Here is a 13,650-nt window from a genome sequence, read left to right on the forward strand (position 1 = left end):
CTTTCTAAATCCAGGAAAAATTTAATCCCAATGAAAATGAATATAATCCAAAAGGGTTTACAATTTATATTTGGCTTTAGAATCTCTCTCTCTCTCTCTTTTTTTTTTTTTTTTTGGTGAGGACCTTCCAAATCGTATCTTTCTCAAGCTAATATTAAAGAAAATTCCTTAACGACCAACCGAAAGATCATCAAACCAAAAGATGACACAACTAAAGTCAAATTTCCTTTGTCAACTCTTAGAGGAAAACATAGACAAAACACTCTGTGACACAAACCACAGCAAGATCCTCCATGACCCACCTCCTAGAGCAATGGAAATAAAAACAAAACTAAACAAATGGGGCCTAATTAAACTTAAAAGATTCTGCACAGCACAGGAAACTATAAACAAATAACCCTCAGAATGGGAAAAAAATAATAGCAAATGAAACAACTGACAAAGGGTTAATTTCACAATTTGTATGGAAATACAAAAAAACCTCGAATAGCAAAAGCAATCTTGAGAAAAGAGAATGGAACTGGAGGAATCAACCTGCCTGACTTCAGGCTCTACTACAGAGCCACAGCCATCAAGACAGTATGGTACTGGCACAAAAACAGAAATATAGATCAATGGAACAAAATAGAAAGCCCAGAGATAAATCCACGCACCTATGGACACCTTATCTTTGACAAAGGAGGCAAGAATATACAATGGAGAAAAGACAATCTCTTTAACAAGTGGTGCTGGGAAAACTGGTCAACCACTTATAAAAGAATGAAACTAGAACACTTTCTAACACCATACACAAAAATAAGCTCAAAATGGATTAAAGATCTAAATGTAAGACCAGAAACTATAAAACTCTTAGAGGAGAACATAGGCAAAACACTCTCTGACATACATCACAGCAGGATCCTCTATGACCCACCTCCCAGAATATTGGAAATAAAAGCACAACTAAACAAATGGGATCTAATTAAAATTAAAAGCTTCTGCACAACAAAAGAAACTATAAGCAAGGTGAAAAGACAGCCTTCAAAATAGAAAATAAGAGCAAATGAAGCAACTGACAAACAATTAATCTCAAAAATATACAAGCAACTCCTGCAGCTCAATTCCAGAAAAATAAACGACCCAATCAAAAAATGGGCCAAAGAACTAAATAGACATTTCTCCAAAGAAGACATACAGATGGCTAACAAACACATGAAAAGATGCTCAACATCACTCATTATCAGAGAAATGCAAATCAAAACCACAATGAGGTACCATTTCATGCCAGTCAGAATGGCTGCAATCCAAAAGTCTACAAGCAATAAATGCTGGAGAGGATGTGGAGAAAAGGGAACCCTCTTACACTGTTGGTGGGAACGCAAACTAGTACAGCCACTATGGAGAACAGTGTGGAGATTCCTTAAAAAACTGGAAATAGAACTGCCATACGACCCAGCAATCCCACTGCTGGGCATACACACTCAGGAAACCAGAAGGGAAAGAGACACGTGTACCCCAATGTTCATCGCAGCACTGTTTATAACAGCCAGGACGTGGAAGCAACCTAAATGTCCATCAGCAGATGAATGGATAAGAAAGCTGTGGTACATATACACAATGGAGTATTACTCAGCCATTAAAAAGAACATATTTGAATAAGTTCTAATGAGGTGGATGAAACTGGAGCCTATTATACAGAGTGAAGTAAGCCAGAAAGAAAAACACCAATACAGTATACTAACGCATATATATGGAATTTAGAAAGATGGTAATGACAACCCTGTATGCGAGACAGCAAAAGAGACATAGATGTACAGAACAGTCTTTTGGACTCTGTGGGAGAGGGAGCGGGGGATGATTTGGGAGAATGGCATTAAAACATGTATATCATATAAGAAATGAATCGCCAGTCGAGGTTCGATGCAAGATACAGGAAGCTTGGGGCTGGTGCACTGGGATGACCCAGAGGGATGGTATGGGGAGGGAGGTGGGAGGGGGGTTCAGGATGGGGAACACGTGTACACCCGTGGCAGATGCATGTTGATGTATGACAAAACCAATACAATATTGTAAAGTAAAAAAATAATAATAAAAAAAAATTTTTTAAGAAAAGAAAAAAAAATTAAATAAAATATTGAGGGGAAAAAAAAAAGAAAGAAAGTCAATGGGAATTTGCTGTATGACTGAGGGAACTCAAACTGGGGTTTGGTAACAACCTAGAGCAATGGGTTGGGGAGGGAAGTGGGAGGGATGTTCAGGTGGGAGGGGACAAAGGTAAATCAATGGCTGATTCATGTTGATGTTTGGTAGAAACCAATGCAATATTGTAAAGCAATTATCCTTCAATTAAAAACAAATAAATTTTTAAAATATTTCCTTTGTCAACTTGATTGACTTTCATGGAATGTAGCTTAATTCAAAATTACATGGCTATGACTGTTCTTTATTTTTTTATTGAAGGATAATTGCTTTACAGAACGTTGTTGTTTTCTGTTAAACCTCAGCATGAATCAGTCAAAGGTATACATATATCCCCTCCCTTTTGAACCTCCCTCTCATTAACAGTTTCTTTTTTGCACAAAATACATAAGTGTGCTTTTTAGAAGAAAAATATCCTTTGGTTTTTTTTTTTAATCTTTTGGGCCACATACTGTAAAATAATAAATTACTCCATCACTTATACTTTTACATGAATAGTTTTAAGAAGACTTAAGAAGCTATGCAAAATGCTTTATCACTACAGGCACACAAAAATCCTAAGCCTATTTTAATGCCCTTAGCTGAACACTAAACTTCTTAATGGTAGGGGAAAAGATCAGAGAACCATTTAAAATTATGTGAAAATAGTCTTAAGAGATTATCTACTCCAACTTTGATAGACATTTGCAAGACAAACTGGCAACTTTCTTCTGATACGCAGAGTATATCTGAAATTAAAAAGTCTTTTGGCAGCCAGTACAGATGACATCATATACCATACTGGACTTCTTTCTTTATGATGACATATAACTGCAAGAAAAATCAAGAACTACACACATCTTTGAAAAACTGCAAAGTATTGTCATTGTTTCAAAGAAAGCAGTTAATGAATTTATACTATCTCCTCCAACCATAGTACTAGAAAATACTCAGCTTTTGAACACTAACACTAGTTTAATGACTGAAAAGAGAAAACACTGGGAATTCCCCAGTGGTCCAGTGGTTAGGATTCTGGACTTTCACTGCCAAGCAACCGGGTTCAGTTCCTGGTTGAAGAACTAAAAATCCCACATGCCATGTGGCCAAAAAAAAAAAACTACTAACAGATTAATCAAGCCTTTCCATAGAACACACAAAGCCCTTCCTGTGCTGCCTTTAGAGACCACACAAGAGCAAGCCTCGAAAGCCTCCTTATCTGAAACAAGGAGGGCCACAAGAGGGGTGACTCGGAGAATGAACCTCTGCGGATCTGATGGTCAAGGCAGCATGCTCAGCACCAGAGACAAAGCCAAGAGTGATTACAAATGTAATTCAACTTATAATACTAAAAGAAGTCAAAAGAAGATGACCTAGAACAGAGGTCTTTCAATCCAAAGAGGTTCCTGAGACTAATCATCTCATAAATTATCACACAGTACTCCATTTTCCTATCAAACTGACACCCTGGCTAGTGTGGAGAACATGTCACTGCCTAATTCAGCTGCGGAACTCAGCTCCATTTATAATTCCTTCAGATAGCTGAACTCTGCACTGTGTAATTAAGTGGACCATATACAGTTTCTTAAGTAAGAGCACCCACGCAGCCCTTACAACTGCCAAAGTGCCAGCCTAGTTTTTGTTTCTCCTTCAGAACAAAGCACAAGTTCAGCTGACGTAACCTCACATGACCCAGGTCCTCTGGTATTTCGTCAAAACACTGTGAAGCAGAAATGAGGCTTTACTAGATGATGGGAAAGGATTCTTCAGTTAATGAAATTTGCTTCCAATCTGACAAAATTCATGCTTGTGCCACTTCAGAATTTATTACAAGCCTCTTCAAAATGTGCTAATTTGTCACCAAAGGAAACATTGTGTATAACAAAAAAAAACTACACCTAATTAGTCATATAAAATCTACTCAAGAAAGCCCCTAAAATAGAACAATTTCCTCATAAAACGTATGTGATAAAAAGTTTCCAAGAGCATAACTGTATTTATAGTGCACAGCTAGAATGCATACAATATGCATGCTTATATTCTTCTTGAAAAATTCTTATAGGTAAACAATCTATACATGATTTGCATATATTTCCTTGTATAAATCAGTTCACCAAATGAAAAAAATACTCTATAAACTATTTCCAGTATTTCACATTCAACCAGCTACACAGATGCAATATAACAGTACTGGCAGCCAAGTGAACAGAATTTCTTATGACTAATTGGACAAAACCTACTATGTACACCACAGAACTGACAAATTCTGGTAAGACTTACTTGCTACTCCTGATGCCAGTCCATAGAGCAGTCCTCCCCCATCTGACTGCTGAGGCAACACATGCGTTCCTGGAGGAGGCGGCTTTTCCTGTCTGATGAAGTTATACAGTAAGGTTTTCACAAGTTTGCTGGTGTATGGAAGACTACACAAAAAGAAAAAAAAAGAAGAAAATAAACTCATATTTTGGGGAGTCAACTGACTGTGTTGTGATAATCTATTGACATAAAAGGGATTAGCACAATTCAAAGAAAATCTAGCACTGTCACAAAACAGTGACGATTATGGGCTTTGAGATCAGACTTCAGGTTGAACGAATTCTGGCTTTCCTCTTACTATGCTGTATGTTATTCATCAAATCATTTCAACTCCTAAGCTTCAGTTACTTTATTTGTAGTCAGTACAACAGGTGAGATATTACAAATTCAGTATATAATACAGTACTTGACACTTGAAGGGAGGTAGTAACAGAATCAGTAGGAAAAAGCAAGAGTTAAAAAATACGGAAACTGACGTGAACAGTAATATTTGACTTAACACAACATATCTGAAATATTCAACATATAACCAATATAAATAATTATTGAACCTTACATTTTTAAAAATAAATAAAAATAGGAAATCATTCAATCTATGCATGCATACAAAACATGTCCATAATATACAGACATTTTTTTTTCAATATTAATACTCTGTCTTTCAGTAATGGGTGGAGAGGAGAAGGGAGAGAAAATAGGTTAAAAGGAAAATGTGTTCATAAATTAGTGATGAATCAATTCCTGCAATCTGGAGAAAGCTTTTAAACAGGCTCTTGAGCCAATGCTTAAGGCCTTTTCATGTCTATTATCAGTGATTTTCAAATGTGTTCCAAAAGAGTCCTGAAGGATTCTGTGAATGTGCCATAGGTATAATCAAGGTGGCGAGAGGGATGTGAGAAAGACAAAGGTGTCCGTGTGTGTGTGTGTGTGTGTGTGTGTGTAATATTTATCTACTCCTAGCCCCACTCACCAGGAGACTCTAAGCTTGTGCTCAGGAGCACAGTGCCACATCCTAACACATGCCTAGCATACAGTAAATGTTTGTGGCCTAAATTAAAGGAGGGATGGTCAGTGAAGCAGCTGCCAGGGAAGTCCAAACACATGGTGATGAGGCATACACTGTACAGTAGTTTCAATGGAGCTAATGGGAAGGGGAAGCTAGAAATAATTTCAGTGAACAAATATGACTGGATGACTCCTTAAGACACACAGAATGACGCAGCAGGAAGAAAAAGAGGACTTCATAGTTTCAACTCTATAAAGAAACCACTAGAGAAGGTAAAGAAGCTGGAGGATGAAGGGGGTGGGGAGGATGGCTAGTTTAGCCAGGAAAGCACATCCTTGTGGGATCGGTCTGAAGTTCTGATGGAACAACCAGAGGAAATGTCTGTTTGGAGATACGGAACAACACTAAGAAAAGAGGACAAGACAAGAACTATAGATGAATACAATAAAGAACTTGACAAATTTAAAAGAGAAACATACCATCGACCTCGCATCAAATACTTGTGACTGATGCTCTGTCGCAAAACTTCCTTGTGGAAGAGTTGGCAAGAAAGGAAAACCACCATTGTTGACACAGCTTCTACTGATATTTCATACGTAATATCTCTGAAAAAAACAAGAAACAAAGCAGAATAATGATCGTTTAGGAAGATATTGCTCTTTTCTAAATAAACTATCCATTTAAAAATAAAACATTTAATGTTTCTGGATTATTTTAAAAATACTAATATGCTTAATATAAAAACTAAGTCAAGCAAAAATATGCAACATTTCCTTGTCATTAGTTCTTGTAATGGGTGAAATATCCTATTACTTTCTTATTTTCCAGTTCCATCTACTGATGAATGACAAGCATATTAGTGTATAATGGGAATAACTGCCAGCAAAGATCCACTCTAAAGCCCTTATGTTTTATCCCTATTTAGTTATAACACAGAAACAAACATTCAGATTGTAAAACTGAAGAGAAGTCACAGGGTAGGGAAGACAACGACTTCCCGAGTTGATATTCACTTTATAATAAGAACAATGGTAAACTCTAGATTTTCTATCTCTAAGAGTGTACGTTCTCAAGGCCAACTCTGCCTGTTCAGCAAAATATGAACAGTAAACAAATTATCCCTGTTTTCTTAAACACACTTCTTTTATGAAAGACTACTACTGTCCTCCAAAAATCATTGACCCCTTTTAGAAACAAATCTTAGATCAAATAAAAAGGAAACAATTTCAGCTGAGTAGCGAGCACAAACAGGAACAAATGCATCAAAATTTTTTCAATTATTGCAAAACTTTAAACACAATTATCAGGCAAAACAGTAACGTCTGAGACCAGGAAAGTGAAAATCTCAACAACACAACAAAAAGAGTAACAGCTCCAAAAAAAATCAAAATATTTTTTACAGAACTGAAATATTCATGCAAAGTTCAAAGAAAAACACTTAACACCTACTTACAAGAAGCTCATTAAACAAATTAAAGATGATTTTATTCTAGAAATGGGCAAGCTAACCAGATCTTTGGACTTCCCTGCAGGAGATCCAGGTTTGATCTCTGGGTCGGGAAGATCCCCTGGAGAAGGGAATGCGTACCCACTCCAGTATTATTGCCTGGAGAATTCCGTGGACGGAGGATCCTGGCAGGTTACAGTCCATGGGGTCGCAAAGAGTCAGATATAATTGAGTGACTAACACTTTCACTTTTCACTTTCACCAGATTTTTAAGTTCTAATTCTATCAGATATATATGGAGTTCTTATGGATAGAAATATCTTTTGGAAGTAAAGTATACAAAATAAAACCCAAAAGACCTGTGCAAATGATCTTATTATGCAATAAATAAATCTCATTTCTGCTCAGAAATGTAATACAGTATAACACTTTTTTTTCCTGAAATTTCCATAAATATTATTGTAAATATTAACCACATAAAAGGCAATTCTTTTATTTGCTCTTATTTCTCAAAATGAATCAAAAACAGTCCTGATGTGTTGTATTATGGTTCATTAATTCTTTGCTAATGATGATTTGGGTGCAAAGCCCAAAGGATTTTGAATCACAACAATCATTTATTCATACAGCCCATGCCCATCAGGAATCCATACTCTATAGTCAATTGGCTAGGCTCTTCAGTTGGGTCAGGGCTTGAAGACAAATCCTGAAGAACAAATATTCTGCCACAGGGTACAGTAATCTGGATAGGTGACTACCTCCAATATATTTGTTAATGTATTCAGTCATTGCATCAATAATTAAAAAAAAAAAAAAACTAGTGGTTTACAATTCAACATCTTACTCTAGGTCCCAGAACCAGGAAGAAATTGTTATCCTTTGTTTAAACTAAAAACTATGGTTATTAATAAATACTAGATGCAACAACCTTAAGGAAAGACTATAGATTTAGAACAAAAGGCTGTTCTCCTTAGAAATTAATTGGGCCAAACAACTTCACAAATGGGACAACAGGAAAAGTTTCAACCCTTGAACCATCCTCTCTTGCCACAGAATTTTGCAAAGAGGTTTTGATTGTGGAAGGTAGGGAAAGCTTGTAGCATAAAAGAATACTGACTCAAAATGACATTTTCATATCAAGCTGAAAATCCATTCCTCAAAATTCTTGAATGAAACTAAGTAATCCTTCCTGTGTGCTTCATGTGCTGTGCTGTGCTTAGTCGCTCAGTCGTGTCCAACTCTTTGCGACCCTATGGACTGTAGCCCGCCAAGCTTCTCTGTCCATGGGGATTCTCCAGGCAAGAATACTGGGGTGGGTTGCCATGGATCTCTCAAGGGATCTTCCCAACCCAGGGATCAAACCACAAAGTGCAGTCTCCCACACTGCAGGTAGATTCTTTACCATCTGAGCCACTGGTGTGTTTCATAGATCCACAGATAAAAATTCAATGTGTTTATCATACTGTATTCCAGTTGATACATCATTCAACAAATATTTATAAAGAATTTATTCTTACTATGTCTAAACAGGCATTATATTACACATTGGAGATACATCCATTAACAACAGATAACCTCTGTGGATGTTATACTTCAGTGGAAAAAAAGAACTCAAGTAGTAATTACTCCAAAAAGTATCATAAAGAAAAAAGAGCAAGTAACAAGAAGAAAAGATTATATGGTACTCCAATCTTAATTGTAGGATCAAAGAAAAGCTCCTCTGAAAAAGCAACATTAAGACCTAAAGTATGAGAGGCAATGATTTACAGTCAAGTCTATCTTTCTTACCAGAATATATGAGATTTTAGCTAGAGATTCCTTTGTTTTTTAGTTGTTTGTATTCCCAACTCGAGTTCATAACAGGCATTCAATGGATAAAGCATAGAGAGACAAGAGGGATCTCTATTGCTCTGATTTTGATTGGAACTAACTGGAACTTCCTGAATAATCAACAGAATAGCATGCCAGGCATACAAAACTTAGAATAGCAAAAAAAAAAAAAAAAAATCAAGAAAGAAATATATTGAGGTCATATAATACACGATCATAATACAAAAGGAATACTCATTCCAACAAAAATGCAAAGGGACTTTCATGAAAAAAAGGATCCAGAATACTGCTAACTGACTTGTTAGAGAATATCTTATTCATCCTGTTGGCCAGCGCTCATTTATTAGTATTAAAACACTAATAAAGGGCAAACAGGATGACTAAATGGAATGGAATGACAAAATATCACAAACATAATTCTACACAAATTAATTACAACTAAAATTCTCATTGAGCTTCTTTCAGAAACTCTTAACATTTTTGAAAGAATAAACACATAGCTAAGTCAACCTTGAAACTGAAAAGAGAAGAGAGGAACTTCCCCTAAGAGATATCAAGCCATGTTACACAGCTGTAGCAATAAAAACAGTATGGTATTTGCCAGTACACAGGCAAAAAAGAAGACAAACCAATGGAATTCAACTGAGAACTGAGTGTACAGGACAAACCTGTGTTTCTAGGGAAATGTATAATAAAATGGATCCACAAATCAACGGAGAACAGATTGTACAGATGACTGTTGTTGTTCAGTCACTAAGTCATGCCCGACTTTTTGCAACCCCATGGACTGTAGCACGCCAACCATCCCTGCTCTTTACTATCTGCTGGAGTTTGCTCAAATTTATGTCCATTGAGTCAGTGATGCCATCCAACCATCTCATCCTCTGTCATCCCCTTCTCCTCCTGCCTTCAATCTTTCCCAGCATCAGGGTCTTTTCCAATGAGTCACTTCACATCAGATGGCCACAGTACTGAAGCTTCAGCATCAGCCCTGTCAATGAATATTTAGGGTTGACTTCCTTTAAGATTGACTGGTTTGATCTCCTTGTGTCCAAGGGACTCTCAAGAGTCTTGTCCAGCACCACAATTCGAAAGCATCAATTTTTCGGTGCTCAACCTTTTTTATGGTCCAACTCTCTCATCCATACATGACTACTGGAAAAACCATAGCTTTGACTATACACACCTTTGTCAGTAAAGTGATCTCTCTGCTTTCTAATATGCTGTCTATGTTTGTCATAGCTCCTTTCCACTGCAGTCACTGTTCACAGTGATTTTGGAGCCCAAGAAAATAAAGCCTCTCACTGTTTCTACTTTTTCCCCTTCTGTTTGCCATGGAGTGATGGGACTGGATGCCATGATCTTCATTTTTTTAATGCTGAGTTTTAAGCCAGCTTTTTAACTCTCATCTTTCATTCTCAACAAGAGACTCTTTAGTTCCTGTTCACTTATTCACTACTGTATCTCTGGCATCTTGTGGATGGCCACAAGTACACTTACACTTATAGAATAGTCTCATTTCTTATTGTACTTGTCACATTCTAACATTATATATTAGTTTGTTTACCTACCCTTCCCACAACTACAATCTATGTCTTATTCATGTACCCACCTTAAGGCCTTTCCTCTGCTGTTGCCTCTGCTTTAGAAGCTCTCCCATCACAGAGTGACAGGATTCCCTGACTTTGGGTTTCTATTAAAAGGTTCACTTCATAAGGAGCCTTCCTGCACAATCTTGGCTAAGATACCATATTACTTTTTTCCATTGTACTTGTCACATTCTAACATTATATATAAATTTGTTTATTGTCTGTCCTACCCAACCCACAACTAGAATCTATGTCTTATTCACAACTGTATCTCTGGTACCACTGACTGGCCACAAGTACACACATACTTGTTGAATAGTCTCTTTGTGCTTGTGGGCACAGTGAGAAATTAATTTGGGGTTTACCAAAACCAAGAAAAATACATTCCTTCATGCACAAACTTTATGTGACAAAAAAATATCTGAAACTCACAGCTTCCAAACACTATTTTATGATTTAGTGCTCTGCACAAAAATTCACACACACACATACAGAAGAATTCTCTCTCACACACACACACACACAGGAACCCCCTGGCAGTACACAGGGCTCCACACTTCCACTGTGCAGCTGGTGCAGGTGTGATTCTTAGTTGGGGAACTAAGATCCCAAGTGCCACATGGCATGCCCCCACTCTCAAATAATTCACTAGACTCCTAGGGCCACAGTTACAGAACTAGTAGCAACAGAAAAATATTACTGAACATATTTTCGTTTACTCCATTTTCTATCATAAGTGGTACTAAAAATAACTAGTATTTTAAAAGTCAGCTTCAAAATAAGGAACACAGATTTGGGTTCTATCAATAACCTCAGATGTGCAGATGACACCACCTTTATGGCAGAAAGCAAAGAGGCACTAAAGAGTGTCTAGGTGAAGGTGAAGGAGGAGAGTGAAAAAGCTGGCTTAAAACTCAACATTCAAAAAAATGAAAATCATAGCATCCAGTCCCATCAGTTCAGTTCAGTCGCTCAGTCGTGTCCGACTCTTCATGACCCCGTGATCGCAGCACGCCAGGCCTCCCTGTCCATCACCAACTCCCGGAGTTCACCCAGACTCACGTCCATCGAATCAGTGATGCCATCCAGCCATCTCATCCTGTCGTCCCCTTCTCCTCCTGCCCCCAATCCCTCTCAGCATCAGAGTCTTTTCCAATGAGGCAACTCTTCGCATCAGGTGGCAGAAGTACTGGAGTTTCAGCTTTAGCATCATTCCCTCCAAAGAAATCCCAGGGCTGATCTCCTTCAGAATGGACTGGTTGGATCTCCTTGCAGTCCAAGGGACTCTCAAGAGTCTTCTCCAACACCACAGTTCAAAAGCATCAATTCTTCGGCGCTCAGCCTTCTTCACAGTCCAACTCTCACATCCATACACGACCACAGGAAAAACCATAGCCTTGACTAGACGGACCTTTGTTAGCAAAGTGACGTTTCTGCTTTTGAATATGCTATCTAGGTTGGACATAACTTTCCTTCCAAGGAGTAAGCGTCTTTTAATTTCATGGTTGCAGTCACCATCTGCAGTGATTTTGGAGCCCAAAAAAATAAAGTCTGACACTGTTTCCCCATCTATTTCCCATGAAGTGATGGGACCAGATGCCATGATCTTCGTTTTCTGAATGTTGAGCTTTAAGCCGACTTTTTCACTCTCCTCTTTCACTTTCATCAAGAGGCTTTTGAGTTCCTCTTCACTTTCTGCCATAAGGGTGGTGTCATCTGCATATCTGAGGTGATTGATATTTCTCCCGGCAATCTTGATTCCAGCTTGTGCTTCTTCCAGTCCAGCGTTTCTCATGATGTACTCTGCATATAAGTTAAATAAGCAGGGTGATAATATACAGCCTTGACGTACTCCTTTTCCTATTTGGAACCAGTCTGTTGTTCCATGTCCAGTTCTAACTGTTGCTTCCTGACCTGCATACAGATTTCTCAAGAGGCAGGTCAAGTGGTCTGGTATTCCCATCTCTTTCAGAATTTTCCACAGTTTATTGTGATCCACACAGTCAAAGGCTTTGGCATAGTCAAGAAAGCAGAAATAGATGTTTTTCTGGAACTCTCTTGCTTTTCCCATGATCCAGCAGATGTTGGCAATTTGATCTCTGGTTCCTCTGCCTTTTCTAAAACCAGCTTGAACATCTGGAAGTTCACGGTTCACGTATTGCTAAAGCCTGGCTTGGAGAATTTTGAGCGTTACTTTACTAGCGTGTGAGATGAACGCAATTGTGCGGTAGTTTGAGCATTCTTTGGCATTGCCTTTCTTTGGGATTGGAATGAAAACTGACCTTTTCCAGTCCTGTGGCTACTGCTGAGTTTTCCAAATTTGCTGGCATATTGAGTGCATCATCTTTCAGGATTTGAAAGAGCTCAACTGGAATTCCATCACCTCCACTAGCTTTGTTCGTAGTGATGCTTTCTAAGGCCCACTTGACTTCACATTCCAGGATGTCTGGCTCTAGGTGAGTGATCACACCATCGTGATTGTCTGGATCGTGAAGATCTTTTTTGTACAGTTCTTTGTGTATTCTTGCCACCTCTTCTTAATATCTTCTGCTTCTGTTAGGTCCATACCATTTCTGTCCTTTATCGAGCCCATCTTTGTATGAAATGTTCCCTTGGTATCTCTAATTTTCTTGAAGAGATCTCTATTCTTTCCCATTCTGTTGTTTTCCTCTATTTCTTTGCACTGATCGCTAAGGAAGGCTTTCTTATCTCTTCTTGCTATTCTTTGGAACTCTGCATTCAGATGCTTGTATCTTTCCTTTTCTCCTTTGCTTTTCACTTCTCTTCTTTTCACAGCTATTTGTAAGGCCTCCCCAGACAGCCATTTTGATTTTTTGCATTTCTTTTCCATGAGGATGGTCTTGATCCCTGTCTCCTGTACAATGTCACGAACCTCATTCCATAGCTCATCAGGCACTCTATCTATCAGATCTAGGCCCTTAAATCTACTTCTCACTTCCACTGTATAATCATAAGGGATTTGATTTAGGTCATACCTGAATGGTGTAATGGTTTTCCCTAGTTTCTTCAATTTAAGTCTGAATTTGGTAATAAGGAGTTCATGATCTGAGCCAAAGTCAGCTCCTGGTCTTGTTTTTGTTGACTGTATATAGAGCTTCTCCATCTTTGGCTGCAAAGAATATAATCAATCTGATTTCGGTGTTGACCATCTGGTGATGTCCATGTGCAGAGTCTTCTCTTGCATTGTTGGAAGAGGGTATTTGCTATGACCAGTGCATTTTCTTGGCAAAACTCTACTACTGCGGGCAGGAATCCCTCAGAAGAAATGGAGTAGCCATTATGGTCAA

The 13,650-nt window shown here is 38.0% G+C and overlaps 1 protein-coding gene across 3 annotated transcripts in view; it reads right to left on the reverse strand.

Annotated features, from left to right (window-relative positions):
* The window catches only part of DYM (dymeclin), a 395,381-nt gene that overhangs the window by 286,968 nt on the left and 94,763 nt on the right, over window positions 1-13,650 (reverse strand). For all 3 annotated transcript variants that reach the window (XM_005886705.2, XM_070361533.1, XM_070361534.1), the window contains 2 exons: window positions 5,956-6,081; window positions 4,435-4,577 (listed from right to left, as the gene is read on the reverse strand). In XM_005886705.2, the coding sequence (XP_005886767.1) occupies window positions 4,435-4,577; window positions 5,956-6,081 (269 nt within the window). The remainder of the gene's footprint in view (window positions 1-4,434; window positions 4,578-5,955; window positions 6,082-13,650) is intronic.

Source organism: Bos mutus, chromosome 24 (assembly GCF_027580195.1).
Source record: "Bos mutus isolate GX-2022 chromosome 24, NWIPB_WYAK_1.1, whole genome shotgun sequence".
Taxonomy (NCBI): domain Eukaryota; kingdom Metazoa; phylum Chordata; class Mammalia; order Artiodactyla; family Bovidae; genus Bos; species Bos mutus.